Source organism: Colletotrichum orchidophilum (assembly GCF_001831195.1).
Source record: "Colletotrichum orchidophilum strain IMI 309357 chromosome Unknown Scaffold_114.1, whole genome shotgun sequence".
NCBI lineage: Eukaryota > Fungi > Ascomycota > Sordariomycetes > Glomerellales > Glomerellaceae > Colletotrichum > Colletotrichum orchidophilum.
Window position 1 is genome coordinate 43,550 of NW_019173070.1, and position 18,558 is coordinate 62,107.

Below are 18,558 nucleotides of genomic sequence, written 5' to 3' on the forward strand. Positions count from 1 at the left end.
TCGGTTAGACAGCAATTGAGGTGGAGACGAATGTCTTGAGGAAACGTCAAATGTGTAGCGACTTGTCATATCGGGTGAACAAACTCTTGCCGCACAGTAGACCTTGAGATTTTGGCTCAAGACCAAAGGCAAGCTGCAGTAAGGTACATTAAAAAAAGTAGGCCGGATAGCACCTTAGGTAAGGTACCTTAAGGTAGGTCATTTTTGCTCCAAGATTTCTTGCCTGTACCTACCTAGGTAAGGCTCTGAGGTAGGTAGGTAAGGTAAGGTAAGGTAGGCAGGCCATGATGGAAGGTGCCCGAGGGCGGCGACAGTTGCCCTTTCCTTCCACGTAGCTTCCGTGTAAGTGACCGTGGCCCACTCTTCTCGTTCCTCCCATCCGCTATCACCACCCTCACTTCGTCCTCAACCAGGTACCTTTTCTACTTTTAGGCAGACTTCCTCCTTTCCACCTCAACCTCCCCATCACTCTATCCAGGGCGAACAGCTGCTTGCCTTTGCACACCATTTATTTTCACGTCCATCATCATCACACTTCACTACAGCAAGCACACTTAGCTACATCGTCACCCAAGCGCAAAACTTCCCTTTCTCTTCTTCACCGAATCATCCACAAAAGCGCCTGGATTTCAATTTCGTGCAAGGAAGGCAAGACTTCCCTCCGTCGCTGTCGAATTTAGGTATGATGCAACAGAAACAAGCCCCATTACCGATGGCCTCGACTGGGGTAGAACGGGCAGGCACAGGCCACTGGCAATAGCTGCCTTCCTTGAGACAAAGTAATTGGCTGACAATTGGCGCCTCAGGCATCCCTGCAGAAATCGCACCTGAGTCACCCAAATTTCTGCGGCTCTACGTGAACTTTCCCTCCTGCTTCCCCAGAGCGGACCGACGCGTCGCCCCATCGACTTCACGAGCTCCGAACGAACGAACGCAGATCTCGACGCATCGGAAAAGACAACGCGAGGCATGGTATAGAACTGAAACAGGTCGGCGCACAATATCGGAGGTGCCAGAGGGTGGATATTTGTGCAAGCATCAACAACATGAGCGCCGACACCCCCAAATCCCTTCCTCGCAGTGAGGAAGCGCAGAAGGCGCAGGATGCTCAGGATGACGAGCAAATCGAGCGGACTCTCGCGAAAATTCGTGATGGAGAGGATTTAGGCATCACTATTGATGACACACCTTTCGACCAGTCTGGGAAGGCCGACGATGCCCAAGACTTCGAGGACATTAGCGACGACGATCTTCCGGACGAGGAGGAGGGCAACGTTGCCACTTCATTGTCCGTTCCAGGTCTGACTGACGACGGCGGTACGAGTAACGACACCGACGATTTGTTTGGCGATGGACCTTCCTCCCCGATCGAAGTCCCTGGTCCGCCATCACCAGCTCCTCACGTTCACGACCCCGACGACGCCGATCCATCACAGTACCGAGACATCAACTTCGATCCCGAACCTGGCTACGAAGCTGCCAACCAAGATCCCGAGATTCCTGCTCCGGCTGAGACTGCTGAAGATCTGGTCAAGCAAGCCTGGCCAACTTGGCAGAAGGGTGTAACTCTAAAATGGAACGAACTCTTGCCTCCCAAGAAGGCCCGATGGATCGAGAAGAAGCCTACGAAGAAGCCAAAGACGCTCATTTTCTCCAAGCTCACTCTGGATCTCGCCGCCGACCAAGAGAAGCTTTTCCGCATCCCTGGACCCGCGACTGTGACTCGTAAGCAGAGACGCATCGACGACTCCTCCAGAGGACTCGTTCCCTGTGCTCCGCAGGAGTCTTCCGACGAAGCCGAAGCGGAAGAATTCAACTTCGAGCAAGACTCCGATTCGGAAGCAGTGGCAGGGTTTACGTTGCAAGACATTGAGATGGTGTGCGATGACTGGTCCATCCGCATTGAGCAGGCTGAGCAAGACTTCAACGATCAACAAGCAAAAGAGGCTGCAGTTGAGGCAGCCGCTGCCGCTTCTGTCAAGCGTGCTCATGAAGACGCGTTTGACTTTGACTGGGAGGCTGAATTCCTCGAAGATGAAGAGCCAAAACCGCCTCCAAAGAAGAAGGTGCGTCCTCCACCGCCGAAGGGCCTGCCCGAGATACCTCGATTCACAGCACCCTCGTTCGACTCGTTCGAGGATGTCACAAAGCGTGCCTCAAAGCGTGTTATTCTCGATCTGAACGACCCATATCTTCTCTTGGAAGAAGGCGAATCGCAGCGCGGTCCCAAGCGTCAACGTGTGGAGCAAAAAATGACGCGCATGGCAAACGGTCATTTGAGACCCGACTTATCTTCTCGCTTCAACATGTCCAACGATGATGCATACGAGGCACTAAAGGAGAATCACCAACACAAGGTCAGAGCAACTCTGGGTAACCTTGCCGTCGAGCACAGTATGCCTGCTCTCAAGCTGGCTTGGCCATTCTACAAGGTGAAGCTGGACATTCGCCGCGATGGGTTCCACCGGCCTCATTTCAAATTTGGAAAGCATGAGCGTCAGACGATCAGGTTCAGCAAGCTGGGTTTTCACAAGCGTAAGACCATGAAGGGGAAAGCACATGAAGTCTTCAAAACCACCAAGGACTTGGGCATCACGGACAACTCAACGGCTGTGCTCTTCGAGTACTGTGAACGAACGCCACCCGTCCTCTCCAACTTTGGCATGGGAAACCGTGTCATTAATTATTATCGCAAAAAGAAGGTTGACGACGAAGAGGCGCCACCAAAGATGGAGATTGGTGAATCGCATGTCCTCTTGCCGGAAGACAGATCGCCTTTCGCCATATTCGGTGAGGTCGAAGTTGGACAAACAATGCCTACTTTGCACAACCAGATGTACCGGGCGCCTATCTTTAAGCACAAGCCTCGGTCCACCGACTTCCTCTGTGTCCGCAGCTCAACGGGTGTCGATGGAGCCAACTGGTACCTGCACAAGATTGATCATCTTTACGTCGTTGGCCAGACTTTTCCTAGTGTTGAGGTTCCCGGCCCTCACTCTAGAAAGGTCACAAATGCCTCGAAAAATAGAATCAAGATGATTTCGTACCGCATGATGAGGAGGAACCAGCAGAACTTGGTAAACTTGTCAGAGGTGACGAAGCATATTGCCGAGTCTACAGACGCTCAAAACCGGCAAAAACTTAAGGAGTTCCTCTCCTACGCCAAAGTTGAGAAAGGACTTTGGGGCCTGAGAAACGGAGAGACTCTTATGGATGAGAACTCAATACGTGCTATGATCAAACCTGAGGACGTCTGCTTGATCGATGGCATGCAGCTGGGTATGCAGATGCTTGAAGATGCTGGCTTCGACCCTAACAATGTCAATCTGGAGGATGAAAACGAAGAGGTTGCCGAAGAAGATGACGACGATCGCACGGGCGCAGGCACTGCCAAAGGTAGCAAGAAGGCCGCCGAGAAGAACGAAGAAAAATTGGCAGACAAGATGGCGCCGTGGAAAACCAGCAAGGCCTTCATCGATGCATGCGCTGGCAAGGCCATGCTCAAGCTCCACGGACAAGGCGACCCGACAGGCCATGGACTTGGGTTCAGTTTTATCAGAACCTCCATGAAGGGCGGCTACATCGAGACTGTCCAAAAAGGTGGATCCCACACCACCGCGGCTGACGCCATGGCAGCTCATCCTGATGCGCAGCGCAAGGCGAATAACGGCCACGCTTACAACGTCAAGGAGCAAGAAGCCATGTACAGAAAAGGCATTCGTGAGATTTGGGACAAGCAGAAAGACAGCTTGGAGGATGGCACACAGAAGGACGACGACCTTGTAGTCCCTCTGCCACCGGACGAAGACGACCGATTCAACCCCCAACGAGCCCAGACCCCTGCCCATGCCGACGAAGGAATGAGTCAAATTACTGGCCTGACGACATCAACCAGCCGAAATCAGCGAAAGAAACTCAAGATCACTCGAGAAGTTCTCAATGACCAAGGTGTTGTCGAGCAAAAGGTCATCGTCCTTGAAGACCCTGTGATTATAGACCGTTATATCAAGAGAAAGAAGGAGTTGGAGTTGGAGGATTTCAAGTACGAACTTCCACCACGTTTCCCCCCTCCCGACCCCTTTTCAGGTCTAATATTCAACTTTCATGCGCTCCCTGCTCACATAATCTCGTGTTTAGTATCTACGAAGGACGACCGACTGGAGTCGCAGATGACGATCGCCGTCGCCTGGTTGAGTACGCATTATCCTTCAGTAGATGCTGAACACTTGATTGACCACCTAGCAGGATTGATAAAGAGCTTGAACGACTCAACCGAAATAAGCAGCGACGCATCGGACGAGAGCAACAAAAAGGACTCCATCGTTCCAAGAGTGGACTCGACGCTGGGTCCCCCGAAGCAGACCGAGCTGCTACTGGTACAACGCGAAAGTGTGCCAATTGTGGACAAGTCGGACACATCAAAACAAACAAAAAGTATTGCCCCCTGTACCTTCCTTCTACCTCCCCGTCCAATTTCAGATCTCCGGAGCATGTTCAGACGTGGGGGGAACAATCGGTGGGTTCTCAAGCGGGAGCTCCTATTGAGGGCGCGCCGGTGGAAAGCAGCCCCGCCAAAACGAAGAGGCGACGAGACTCGAAAGCACCAGAGTCGCGACCTCTCAAAAGAAAAGGCTAATAGGCCAGCGGCGTCCAAGGGACAGCCAAAACAACCTCCAAAGCCGAGAGCAAAGAAGTTCAAGTACAATAAGTACACTTCCAAGCCATACTGGTACAACAGCATCGTGAACACCAGGGTCATATAAGCATCTCGTAGTTCGAATGCTCCCTTGGCCATCTTCACTCTCTGTTGCTTCCTTTGGGTTACTTCTACTATTTCCCCTCATCACTTTTTCAACTTGCTCTCTCTCTCTCTCTCTCTCTCTCTCTCTCTTTCTCTCTCTCACCCATACAACCCGCCTTCTTTTCCACATACACACGCTTACTAACCCTCGCAAAGGCTTTGTCCTATGCTCAACGGTACAATGAAGACCGACAACGGCATCGCAGAGCATGGCGGGTTCGGTACCTACAATGCCCCAGCTGCCGGAGCCGGTTCTCCTGGGCAATGAATGATTCGAGACGACTTGAGTCCGGACGGCGGAAATCTGGCAGCTGCCAGTGGCTACGACTTACCAGACGTTGCTGCGCGGCACATGAAAATACGGTTGAGACGACAACCTCTGAACCGAACGGCCGGTAGCTGTTTCCGGCAATCACCAATTAATCAACAGCAACTCCTGCAGCTGGTCGCTTAATTACCGACGAACGTTCCAGAATGGGGAAGATCCCCACTCGCAACCGTCCCCGGTTGCTAACAATAGGGCTTTGCCAAGCGATTCACGCAAGGGGTTCAGGCACAGTCAATAGGCTGGTGTTCATGTTGAAGAACACTGGGGTAGTTGTGAGCGTCTGGACCAGAGAATCTCATACAAGAGGTCGGACCGAACAATCCTAAAATTGGAACCATGCATTCGACAATCAGGGAAAGGGTGGGTGTGTGTACGGACTATGACAAAATTTGGGACGTGAGCCTCGAGCTTGGGATTTGGAATGGGTTGATCAACATTGTCACTGGACGGCAGATAATGAACTGCTCTCGCGGCAAATGGGGCAAACAAGGCCGAAAGGGGGGTTTGGCAAGCGGTTAAGCAAGCATGTAATGATGCATCGGCACGGCGTCTGGTGTTGTTAAGTTTAGCTACAGCCGCGAAGCGTGGGCAGCTAATTACAATCGAACTCAGTTCAACAAGTGACGACTTTCCCCAGAAGTATGCGTCGTAGCTCTGCAGTGATGTGTGCAGGTCCAGCTTACCGAGTTTGGAGACCCCCCGCTTGAACATTGCACATCACACTCGGGGTAGCCAGCCGGTGTGGGCGGTTAAGTGAATGCGGTCGAGGAGGCTCTTGGAAAGGCTAGCATGGGCCGATAATTACATGGAGGGAAGAGTAAGTAGCCTATAGGTAGTCTGCCGAGAGACCAGATGCGGCAAGATGAGCATGGATGGGAGAGACGGGAGGAACTTTTATGGGTAGAAGCAGGGGTGGGGAAGGAGGTTGTGTGTCATTGTGTCTGATGGTAGAATTCTCGTCGCGCGTCATCTCTACCAGATTGGCGAATCGGGCAAAACACGGATGTTGACCGGGCTAAATGAGAAGGGGAGGGAAGACAACCTCGAGAGGAGACCTCAAAGGGACGACGATGGGTTGGACGGGAATAATAGGCCAACAAAGGCCATTTAGACGCCCAAACCCATGAAGCGTGGAAGTGGAATGCAGAGGAGTGAGACGCCGTGTTTCCAAGGGTTTGTTGTCCCGCTTGTCAGCTTGACGTTGCTTTGCCTTTCGACCAAAGGTGACCCCCCATTCGTGCAAGGTTTTAGTGACTGACTCCGTTTGAGGCAGGTGAGGAGAGAGGAGAAGTCGGAGGAAGGGGGGGGGGGGGGACAAAGTCAGATGAGAAGAAGTGGATTGGATGGGATGGCTGGATAGCTGCAATGAACATGTGGTTGGTGGTGATGGTGGTTGTGGCTCTACAGGGCGAAGAGGGAAGATGCCAAGTTGTGTGAGAGCAGACTCTCCAAACCCCAGCCTAGTTTGCGGCGCGAAAAACAATGAAAAGACATGAAAGAGCTGGGACATGGAAGTTTTACCCACCAAAAGCAGCTTGTAATTACTTCGTACACCTCAAAGCAAGGTGAGGTAGGTAGGTAGATACGGGTAATCAAGGAAGGGCAAGGGGGAGATGGATAATTGGCTCCCGAGTTGCGGTGGTGCGTGCGTTCCACATGTGTGGTCGTTTGGAAACCCCAAAGGCCTCTGGGGGGGCCACCGAGGGGGTCAGTCGCGTGGCTGCGGAGCAAGAAGTGAGCATATGCACGCCAAGCTGCTAAAAATAGATTTATTTTTAGAACACAAGGATGTTTGAACGACTTCCAAAGAAGGGGGGGGAGGGAGGTACGCTGCACCACCAACCTGCATAGGGCTTCTTGGATCATAGGGGTGCGTTGGGCCAATCGGCTTGGGATTTGCACCCAGGAACACGCATGCACGCTTCGCTCTGTTGCTAGCCTCGAAGAAACATGCGTGTCGACCTCACACCGTCACAACCAAGACAGAGAGAGAAGTGATGTGTGTGGATGGGTGGATGGATGAGATACATGGGTGATTACCTGAGGAAGCCAGAGGCTCTTTTGCGCTCCAGACCCGGCAGGTTCAGATCAGCGATGGAACTCCAACCAGACCGGGGGTGGGTTGGAAGTAGAGGTGAAGTCAAGCATTCTCGTTCGTTCTGCCCAACCCAACCCGGCTCCGAGGTGTTCGACTAGCGTCATGCTCATTGAGGACCAGCCGGCGCTTAACTTAATGATGCGGTTATTTCGATTTGCAAGAAAGAAAGAAAAACGTGGGTTGGCGTGTTGCCGGTTGATGATGGGACGGAGACCTTATTTGCGAATATGCGACGACAGCGGTTATCGGCTCTACCTTGCTCTAGCTTGAAATCTTTCTCAAGACGAATTGGACGAACCAACCTTTTGTGACGAGACGGCACATCTGACAAGGGTTACTGGCACGTATCAATGACCCGACGGGAGAGGAAGTTGCTAATTCGGGAAATCTGGATGATGTCTATCGCAAAAGCGCCAGATTGTAGGCGCGCAGGAGGAGATTGAGGAAGGAAAGGGAAGGGTGGGTTTCCAAGTGGTCACTTGGTCTCTTTCTTGGGTCGTCTTCTTCACTCGGAGTTACACAAGATCGGTAGCAGACTTGTCTGGACGAGGAGATAACATACCGTGGATTCCAATCTCGTTGTTTTTTGGAGACACGGAGCCCTTGGCAAGAGCGCTATTCTGGATTACCTATCTGTGATTCCAAAACAAAGCCCCCCCCCCCTTCGTCTCTGGTCTCGTAGCCGCGAAGCTCGTCAGCCAAAGACAATGGTTCAAGCTTGAGATGCCCAACAGAAGTGGGGGAGTTTGGTGTTTCTCGAACGTCCGAGACAGAGACACCATCTCTAGGCGTTCTGGGCAGAAGGGCTTTGACATGTCCCAGTGCACCCACTGGGAAGATTGTAATAATGGACGCGGGGTATCGTCGATAGTGGGGACCTGATCTAATTCGAGATGATGGGCGACTAGGTTCGTCACACAGGCGCGGGATATAGGCGAAAGGGGGGGGGGGGAAGCAGATGCGTGTGAAGCGAGATCTGCAGCTGAGAACCGTGGGAGCGGACGGACGTTGTCAAAATGGCCCTGGCCGGTTTGGCAGCTGTACAGACATGCACCTTCGGCGGGATCGCCGCATCCTGGGATGGTACGTAGGTTTGCGTTCGGAGCCTTGTGCAGTCGGCGGAGTGATCCGCCGAGGAGATGGTAAGTAAACCCCCTCCTAATCACTTCAGATGCGGGAACATGGTCCGCTCCACGGCAGGGGGGGGTGGGGGGGGTTTAGGATAGCTCGGCACTTTGCATGGTTGAGGTGGTGATTGGGACCTTGAAAAGTGTCCGTTTGGCGATGGCCTCGCTTTGTCGTCGGCTAGAGGAAGGGAAGGGGAATCATACTCTGACAAAGGGCGAGGGGCCGAGAGGTGAAAGATGGAAAAGGGGGCAGATACGGATTCATAACAGAAGCGTAGAAACGCAGGACCCGTCGGACGCCAAGGCTCCCCTCAAACTCAATTGTCCAACCTAAAGTATGGTACTGATGCCGGACATGATATCGGGAGGACCGGGTCGGTTTCGATACAATGGAGAATGGATGGCAGATTGGTTTCCCGTCCTTGTGGTCCTTCGAGTCCCAGTCCGGTCCCTTGAGTCCATTGAGGGGAGGAGGGCCGCGGTCTGTGCTGAGCAGCAAAGCACCGCAGCTTCTCCTGTGCCTGTCCGCCGCGTCCCACCGGTTGTGCCTGAATGCAAGTGTTCGTTCCTGCGTTGCTGCGTTCCTGCGCCGGCGGCGACGGCGGCGCGGCCGGTTGTGGTGGGGAGGAGAGGTTCAATCAGTATGCGGCCTGGGCACGTTGTTTGCTTAGCTGGTGATGACGGCCTCCATCCCTACCTTGTGGCCCTACGGCGCTAGGTACGCTTCTGCTCAGGATGCGCAGAGTAAGCCGTTGGTACCGGCTAGGCGAGGGATGGACGGCGATGTTGGTGATGTGATTGGGATATGAGCAAGGTCCAGGGTGGACGAGTCTGGTGCTGCGTTTCGGCACATGTCAAGTCCACTCGAAGTGTCCAGGTCAAGGCTTGCGGAACGTCAATGCTCTCCGCTAGAGGTGGTCTTGGGGCCTCGATCTTCTGGTCTTGGTCTGGTATTAGTCTCTTCACGCAACGAGCAAAGCAATGCGGAAGAAAGAGACGTAGGTATTGTCGCCGGAATCAATCTCGCAGTATCCGCAGTTGTAAAGCCGCAGGCTGCACGCGCCTCACGTCGGCTAGACGTCAGATGTCTTGACGACACCTGCCACATGTATCCTGTCTGCAATGTCTCACTAGCGGCAGAGCCGTCGAGGTTGGGGCCGGTACCTTACTTGGCTGGGGCTAGTACATGTGGGACCCACCGGACCCTGAGACAGTGCGTAAAGTGATGGTGGAGATTGCGTTTCGGCACGGCGTTGAATCACCGAGTTTGGCGGGTGCCACACAGTGCTGGCAACCAGTCTCAGCTCCTGACCTCATTCCCTGCCTCCTCAGATTGTTGTTTCACGAGCGTCCGCAACGGCCACCAGGACCCCCAGTCATAAGAACGCACGCACCAAGAGTCCTCGCGACCTTGCCTCGTCGGTGGTGGTGAGGACGCGGGTGAGGTGCTACGGCGCAAGTGAGGTGAGAGCAGGACCTAGTAAGTGCCTAGGGTGCCCGAGACTCAGGAGAGGTGTGCAGTGTGAGCCCAAGGTGGTCCACTCACATCCAACTGCAAACTGGCAAGGCCTGCAGCCAGAAGACGAGGCCCGCTGGCCCGCCGCCGTCGCCGTCTGCCTTCTGCTTCTGGACGCGGCAGACGGGAGCAATCAGCAGTCAGCACCTCAGAGTAGGCCGGACCCCCCGCCCCATTTTCCTCCTCATCTATCCGTACCTTTTTTTTTCTTCCCTCTCTCGTCCAGTCCCTCTTTTATTTCTTCCTCGCCCAGTCCCAGTGACTCCAGTCCGCGTCCACGGCCCAGGATTCGCTCGTCCACCGACCCTATCCCTTGTCATCCCCCCCGTCCTCGTTTTTTCCCTCCCGTCTCCAAGCTGCTGGCTTGCTGCTGCTGCTGTTGCTGCTGCTGATGCTGCTTGCGCTGCCGCACTGCTGCTCCCGCTCCCCGATTTCCACCTATTTTCTTTGCCGCAACCTCACTGGGCGGAAGTGCTCCCACTCATTTGCTTGCTGCTACACACTCATACTCTTGTCGCTGGCTTGCCTTGCCTTGCTGCTGCTACTACCTTACATCTTACCTACCTTACTGTACCGCTGCTGCACCTAATACCGTTGCTTCCCCCTCCACCACCCACTCCGATTCTTTTTTCCCCCTTCCCTCCTTCAACAGTCCTGCCTTCCCGCACCCAGAAAGTGAACACGATCGCGTCTATTATTAGAATCATCCACGCCAGATTCAGCCCCATCGACCTGCACCTCACATCGCCTGTCCATCCCAGACCTGTCGCATCTGCACTTGTAATGGGATCAATGTACGTTCTTGATGCGTCGTCGTCTTCTTCTGCCTCTCCCCCTGCTCCGACAGCATTTGCCTGCACCGCTTATCATATATCGTTGCTCCCGGGATGCGCTGCCTTGTCTTGCCTTTTTGACTGACCCATCACCAGTCTGGAACGACAGCCCACGAGCCAGGCCATTTAGATAAAAGCGATCAGCCCTCCCCGGCCGAACTTTTGTTTCCACCACGCTTCCTTGACCAGCCAAGCTTGTTGCTGCGACCAGGAATATACAGCTCAGCTCGAATCCCTCTACCTTTCGAGCTTCTACCAGTCTCTCGCCTCCTCGAGACTCTTACCCTCTCTCCCAGGTTCAGTTGACGCTACACCGCGACTGCAACGGCTGAGACCTCGAAGACGCCGCTGCCGCCGCCCCCGCCGCGACATCGCCAATCGGCAACGAAGTCGCTCGCCTCGACAACCTTTTCGTCTCTGTCCAACGCGCTTCGCTGCCTCATACCCGTCGACAGCCCGCCGGAGCATCTGATTCAAAATGGGACGCCGAAAGATTGAGATCAAGGCCATCAAGGATGACAGGAACCGCTCTGTGTAAGCTCACACCTTGAGTGTACCTCGCGCTTCATATAAGGGCTTTGCTGACTGTCGCGTCGCGTAAAGTACGTTTCTGAAGAGAAAAGGCGGTTTGTTCAAGAAGGCACATGAGCTTTCCGTGCTATGCTCCGTGGACGTCGCCGTCTTCATCTTCGGCAGCAACAAGAAGCTGTATGAATATTCATCCACGGACATGCGGGAGATGATCACCAGATACACATACGTGAGCTCCTCCGTTCCTTCCAAGGCCCAAATCCGGAAGCTAACCCTGGGATAGCACGGCGGCCCGAATGAACATAAGGGCCCTTCAGACTTCAACGGTGGCAACGACGAGGACGAAGATGAGGATCCCGAAGGCACGCCTCCACAGGACTCCCACATGATTCCGCCTCAATTTCAAGGACAAGCGCCTTTCCCCCATATGCGACACCACACTCCCTCAGCTTCACCTCCAATCCCTAATGGCATGCCTTTCCCGCAACATCCCGGTCATCCCGTGCAACGCGGCCATACACCGCAGCCTGGAATGGGATCGCGGCCTGGTTCCCGACAGGATATCCGCCGGATGGGACCGAACATGGGCCCTCAACCTGTAGGCCCTCCCGGACCTCAGCAGCCTCCCGTCAACGGATTTGCCTACATGCCCAGCCCCGCCATCTATAATCCTCAGAACCAGCCCAATATGCCGCCAAACATGCCTCACGGACTTCCCCAGCAGTATCAGCAACATGGTCCTCAGTACCCCTCGTACGCGCCCAATCATCACCCCCCGCACATGCAACAGCATATGGAAGATCAGCGCCGTTCCATGCCACCCAATTATCCGCAACAGCAGGGCCAGCAAGGACCTGGGCCCCAGGTTTCTCGGATCTCGCCGTCTCCGCCACAGCCTTCCACTCAGCAACTGCCGCCGCAACCGCCTCAGATCTCACCCCCGCCGCCACAGCCACAGCAACTTGAGCCTCAGCAGCAGCAGCAGCAGCCGCATTCGTCGCCTCAACCCCAGCAACAGCAACCACCGCAGTCTCAGCAGCAGCAACAGCCTCAGCCTTCGCCGCCGCAGTCTGAAGAGACGGCAATGCCGGCGCCGATGGAACCGCGATCAGAGCTGCCGCAAAGGCCTCAGCCGCCTCTCCTGAACACTGACAGCGCGATCAAGAAGCTTCCGCAGCGTAAGCAGCACAGTATCTTTACTCCCATTGACGAGAACCGCTCCATTCTGTCTCAACATTTAGCTTCATTCGCCTCTGAGCAGAATGTCATAAAGCCAGAGCCTAATCGGCCGCCGTTCCTTGATCAGAGCAACATCAAGATTGAGGGTAACCGCTCTCAGTCAGTTGATGTTGGTGCAGTATCTCGGACCAATGGTTCCACGACTTCTCCGCCCATGCCTCCACGCGCCAGCACTCAATCTTTAAACAAGACTCGCAACATCTCCATTTCTTCAATCCCAGAGACAACATTTACTACACCATCTCGCGCCAATAGCATGAAGCTTGGAGGTGGTGCGCGTCCCCGTTTGAGGGTGGAGATTCCCGACGAACCTTCAGATGGCGGCAGCGCAACTGCCGAGTCAAACTCTCCTCGCAACTCGACAGACACGACATCCCAGACGACTCGGCGCCATGCATCCGACTCGCATTCTTCCGGCATGGTTCTGCCGCCGCCATCCCCGTCGGCCCAAACGCTCCTCTCAGCTGGCGCCACGGGCCCGCCAAACCCGTTTGCTCGCCCACCCCTGCAACAAAGCACTAATATGAACATTGACACCCCTGTTTCCGCCCTTCCATCCCGATTCTTAAATAACGAATTTCTGCCCAGTCCGAGCAGCTTCTATCCGGAGTGGTATGCTCGTGGCGGCAGTGACAGCAACACACTGCCCAGTCCACTCAATTTCGCGACCCCAGTCGTTGGCTCCGGTCCCAGTTTCTTGCGAGACGACAATCAGACCACGAAGCGCAAAAGTCCTGAGATCAGTGCCAATGGTCCGCACGACGGTCCTGAGGCCGGCAACGAACCCAAAAGAGTTCGGGTAGATTCTTGAATTCAAGTATCTGCTATTTTGACGCTTTATATGTACCGTACCATTCATCTGCATTCTGGCCTTCTTCAGACCATTAATGGAGTGCATCTGGTTCTATGATACCTCTTTCTTTCCACTTCAAGGCATTAGCGTCACGTAGGATATTTAGTTTCCATTCTCTTCTTTACCTCTGTATTGGCGGAGGATTATGCTGCATTGCTAGGCGCAACATCGGCCACGGACAAGTTTTTGATTTTGCTTCAATTTCGTTCTTCATTCGGATCGATGGGGACTGTTCTTCATCTCCGAAACGGCTTTGGGAGACTGATGTGCACACGGACACGTGAAATGATGGGAAGCATGTAAAACTGGCCTGTAGGAAGAGGTGGAGGATCTCGGGGCGTTTGGTGCAATTTTCTGTAGATTACTATAGGCAATGGCTGAATAGTTGGAATGAGTTGTTGATCTGCAATTTTTGCGCGTTCATCCAGACCTTGAGACAGTACTACAGATGAGCCAAGATCTTGGCAGCAGTGACTTTGAGACCGTCTTGCGGCGCGGCCCGTAGAGACGTGCTGTGAATGTGCTTTGATTCTCATGGCATTGGCTGTTCGTCGGGAACTTTGAATGCACTTCCTTCGAGTCTGGAAATTGAAAAGTGGCGCGTGGGCACGTCTTCTTGCAGGTCCTCACCGGGGCAGCTATGATCAACCTAAGAAGCCTCCAGCAACACCTACCAAGAACGACGCAGCCCTACCTGTTACATGCGGCTCTTTCCCCCACCTGCATGCACATTAGGATAAGCAACCGGCGACAAGTGCAAAGTTAAGAACCGTAGGGCTTATCGCGAAAGGAGAAAACATCAAATAAGGCCATGTTTACGCCGGCGGCGAAACGCCGACGTATCGACGCGGCAAACGAGACGCTCCGGAAACCTTTCAAATCGCCCTTGGTGCGGGACCGAGGCCAAGACCCGGACCAGGATGGCGCTGCAGATCCTGCGGCTGAAGGTGAGACTACGGCACCCGCAGCGGCACCCGCAGCGGCCACCGCGGCGACAGCGTCGTTGTCATCTGCGAGTGGCCTCGCTGCGTCGACACCACGGAAGGCTACTCGGAAGGCGCCATCCGCGAAACAGGCCGTGAGTACGCCTACGCGCCGGCCCTTTAGCGTACCGCGACCGCAAGTTCCGCAGACGGGCGCTTTGGCTTCGCCTTCGCTGCTGCGGATGACGGCTGCTTCCTACGGTCTCAAGAAAGGAGGCGCAACTGTTGCTGGGCTCGGTGGTGGTGGTGGTGGTAGCAGGAGTGAGAGGGAGGCGGAGGGTCGGGAGGAGATTCTGCGGCAGGCTGGGCGGATCCGCGGCGGCGGCGTGGGAGAGGGGGAGACGGACGAGGAGCTGGTTGGGTTGATTGGCAAGTGGAGGGCGGCGAGCCGGATTGCGGCGGAGGAGGTTTTTGAAGGATCCAGGGAGAGGGTCGAGGGGATGGGTGGGTTGAGGGCCTGGAGGAGGGCTCAGAGGGAGGATGAGGTCAGGTTTATGGAGGGAGAGGCCTGTGGGAAGGTTCGTCGTCAGGGTGAGGAGTGGGAGGAGGGAGATGAGCGGCGGGGTCGTGGGGAGGGCGGTGGCGGAGGAGAATATGAGGGCGAGGGTGAAGTTGAGGAGGAAGAGGATGAGGTGCGTTCTTTCGTATTAATGGGTTGGAACGAGGAGGGATGCTGACTTGAATACAGGAGTTCACGATGGGGACGATGCTCAAGAGTATGAACATCGACTTTGATATTATTGGCTACGATGAAGATACCGGGTGGTGGAGGGACGGGTGAGCCAACGGGGCACGCTTTCGCTTGCCGTTGTCCACGACATGGAGCCGGAGATGCCCATCGTATTTGAGTATCACGGCACGCAGACTACGTGACGCCTGCAGCTAGTCTCGAGCGTTTTGGCTCACCAACTCGGGAGTTTTCTTGAGTTGAAATCTCGGATTGCCCGAGGCTGCGAGGCGATGGAGAACACGGCAAGGGCACTGGCTGTTTGCCCGTTCATCAGCCTTCTTCCACACAGCTTCAGTAACACGCAGCTTCTTGCTTCTTCTTCCTTTCTTGTCTTCCTCTGCACACATTCAAGCCTTACTGAGGGGGATTCTGTGCGGTCCATTGAGTTCCGGCTCTAGAACGAAGCTTGGCGGCCGAGTGGAATCGAGCACATGTTGGGAGAAAGGCGATGGTGGACATGCAGCCCTATATTTCCTAATGCAGGTAATGGTCTGAACATGGAAAAGACCAGGTTAAAAAAAAAAAAAAAAAAAGGGAGGGGGATTTGTCGCCTGTGCTTTCGGCGATTGTTTGCCGGCAAGCTTGTTTCTCTCTCCATCACGTTTGCTAGAAAGCGAGAGGTGTGTGCAAGCTGTAGAGGATTGAGGGTATGAGACGTGGGATGATGTTTCTACAAGGGTATACCCTCTGCGTATGCATGGCATGGCCTCATAATCAAGCTTCATATTTTTACGCTTGTTCTTTAAACTAAGCCTTACTGAGGGCCCGGGTGTTGGTTTTCGCGACACCCGGGTAAGCTGTTATTACCTGTTGAATCTCTTGTGTTGGAGTGTATGCGTGTGTAGGTGTGTGTGTGTGTGTGTGGGTGGGTGAGTGATGATGGTGTAAGTGAGCCGGCATCCGGGGCCCATCCATAGACACCTTGTTCGTTCTCGCCTCGCTGAACCTTGACCGGCTGACGAAAGTTATGGTTGACGCAGGCCGATTGATCCGATGTTTCTGTTGGAGGACGGGGGTTGTGTCGTAGTGCAGATTTTCGAGGTTTGGATAGAACGGCGGGTATTGCTTGGTTGCTTACGTCGTTACGTCGGCTACTTACGCCAATTCATTACTCTCCTTTTGTCTTTGTGAGTGGCATTACGTGTTATTACGAGATAGACATTGTTTTGTAGAATTGGCGTATGAATATCTGAGTTAGGGCAAGGATGGAGGACGACGAGAAAAAGTACTGGTAAAGGGAATCAATCGTTGCCTAAAACCGAGAACGAGGATGCAGCGGCGTACGCGCAAGACGAGTTCCGATGAACTCACAGCGTTCGGCCGGTGGGATTAGGCATTTCAGAGTCCCTCTCTCGGCAGCCGCTGCGGGTCTGGTATGGCCTGAATATCGGAGCACACTGTGATAGAGAGCGGGGAGAGCAGAGAGGCGGCCTCGGACAGTGAGTGCATCGATTTACACCAAGTTGCAGCCTGTCCTTTTTGAGCAATTGTTGACATGTCCTGATAACTGACCCTGACAACTTTGAGGTGAGGTGGTATTGATAGCGGGTTCGCTCAGAGGCTGGCAACTTGCGAGTGTTTGTTATCCAGAGTCCTGTGTATCGTAAGGTACTCGGAGTGTGTCGTCTAGTGTTCGCAATGTGTCTTGTCATTGTTGTGGCGTTGTTGTCACTCCCTCTGTGTCAGTACCTTGATGGTGGTGCTGGAGGGGCATCTAAGCCACCCGTCCCCATGGGTCCCCGTCGTGGTCACCGTTCGGGACCCGAGGTGGATGAAACGGCTTTGGTGCTTCAGCGCTGCCGCAGAATTGCACGACCGCAATCCCAGCTCGACTCCCCAACGAACGAAAGAGAGCTCCCCCTTAGCGTGTGGGGCACATGCACCAAAGTGAGGTGACCAGGTTGGCAGCTCATTGGCAGCTCATTGGCCCAATGTGCCTCCTCCAACCTCTCAAACCTCGCCTGCCCGCTTCCACTGCAAGTCTGCAGCACCCGTCCGCCCCCTGCCCAGCCATGCGTCGTGGAGAACAGAGTTAAAGATGCTGCAGCAGGCAGCAGGGCAGGCCGACCGACACGGCAGCAGCACCACACCCCCATGTCCGAGCAAATAGCAAATGAGAACAGAACAGGAAAAGGTTGGGGAGCAACAGGGGGACGGACGGACGATCCAAGCCCGGGGTGTCATTTCTTGTATCAGTGGCTGGGCTGGCTGGAGCAGCAGTAGGCCTCCCTTCTTATTGTGTAGTCCAAGTTTCCTCCAACTCTACTTATTCCAATCACCTTTTCCTGATTCAAATATATCTCCTACCCGCAGCATCTCAAAGTCTTGGCAATATCTCAGAAACACTCTTTTTTACCAGTGCAGCTACATAGCTACCCTTGCCCGGTGGTCCAGATCTGTTTCTTTGCCAAGATTGCCACGTCTTTTTCATTTTCATTTTCATTTTTTTTTTTGGTTGGCGTAGTTGATCTGCAGCCCTTCACAATAACCGTTAGGCCAATACATTTATCATCAAGGATTGGGTCGAACTGATAATAAGCTTGACTTCATCGCGGAATACCATTGCTTCGTACCGAGGGGACTGGATTGGAAGGGAAAAGGGAGGGGGAAAAGAAAGGGGCGACTGAGTCCTGTACACGCACACACACACACACGCACACAACCTCACAAGATGGACGCATACTTGAGCGCTCGCCAGACCGTGGTCAACTCGAATGACCTCCCTCCTGGCTGGGTCATACAGAATGGACGGGCGATCCCATGGTGGTACAGTCGGGTAGGTTCTACCGCCTCTCATTACTCTGTTGCAGCTCTCCAGCACCCCGGATCTGACATTCTTGAAATAGACGGGCGTCATCGTAAAGTGGTCCGTCTTCCTCGGCATGACGACCCTGTTCGCCGCCTTCCTCATCATCGGTTACGCCCACGGCAAACGCCGCCTTAGAAAGGGTCTCCTGCCCCTGGGCTACCACCGCTGGCTCTTCAGCCGCGCGCAGCTCGCCCGCGTCGATAGCAGGTATGCCTGGCCCGCGGCCACGTACAACACCTATAGTCCAGAGTACTACAACACCCACCCCCAGGCCCAGGGCGGCGGATACTACGGCATGCAGGGGATGCCGCCCCCGACCTACGACCCCAACTCGGCACGGCCGCCCATGTACGCCCCGCCCGACGGCGGCAGCAAGGTCGACCCGTCACAGGAGTACGGCGTCACCCCGCCGCAAGGCTCTGTCGCGGCAAATCACACCGGACAGCCGTACCCGTACAGGGCGCAGTAAGGCGAATTTCGTGAGGCGGGAGTCGTCGAGGCAGGAATTGCGTGTGATTGGGATGACGTTATGGTGTTTTTGAAGCGTTGGGAGATGATACATTATGGGTCCAAAGACGAGAGTCGAGACGGTTCAAAGACGTGATGAGGCTGGAAGTCATCAAGACGGATATATAAGCAAAGAAGGGAACCAAGACGACGTGACTTCTCCATCGCAATGGCATCAGGTCTCACTCATCGAGGCTGCATGT

General features: G+C 54.4%; 4 protein-coding genes across 4 annotated transcripts; all 4 read left to right on the forward strand.

The window, feature by feature from the left end:
• Positions 1-1,046: 1,046 nt before the first annotated feature.
• Positions 1,047-4,763, forward strand: CORC01_10999 (transcription initiation factor TFIID subunit 1; the record flags this gene model as incomplete). The annotated part of the gene is made up of 1 exon (XM_022622626.1): positions 1,047-4,763. The coding sequence occupies one exon, from the start codon at positions 1,047-1,049 to the stop codon at positions 4,761-4,763; it is 3,717 nt and encodes a 1,238-aa protein (XP_022470846.1).
• A 6,418-nt stretch (positions 4,764-11,181) lies between these two features.
• CORC01_11000 (MADS-box MEF2 type transcription factor) lies at positions 11,182-13,284 on the forward strand (the record flags this gene model as incomplete). Its single annotated transcript, XM_022622627.1, has 3 exons — positions 11,182-11,237; positions 11,307-11,463; positions 11,518-13,284. 3 exons carry the CDS (start codon positions 11,182-11,184, stop codon positions 13,282-13,284), a joined length of 1,980 nt encoding a protein of 659 aa, XP_022470847.1.
• Positions 13,285-14,137: 853 nt separating this feature from the next.
• On the forward strand, positions 14,138-15,090 carry CORC01_11001 (DNA repair protein Dds20/Mei5; the record flags this gene model as incomplete). The annotated part of the gene is made up of 2 exons (XM_022622628.1): positions 14,138-14,941; positions 14,998-15,090. 2 exons carry the CDS (start codon positions 14,138-14,140, stop codon positions 15,088-15,090), a joined length of 897 nt encoding a protein of 298 aa, XP_022470848.1.
• Positions 15,091-17,710: 2,620 nt separating this feature from the next.
• On the forward strand, positions 17,711-18,317 carry CORC01_11002 (uncharacterized protein; the record flags this gene model as incomplete). Its single annotated transcript, XM_022622629.1, has 2 exons — positions 17,711-17,815; positions 17,886-18,317. The coding sequence occupies 2 exons, from the start codon at positions 17,711-17,713 to the stop codon at positions 18,315-18,317; spliced, it is 537 nt and encodes a 178-aa protein (XP_022470849.1).
• Between the last annotated feature and the right edge of the window lie 241 nt (positions 18,318-18,558).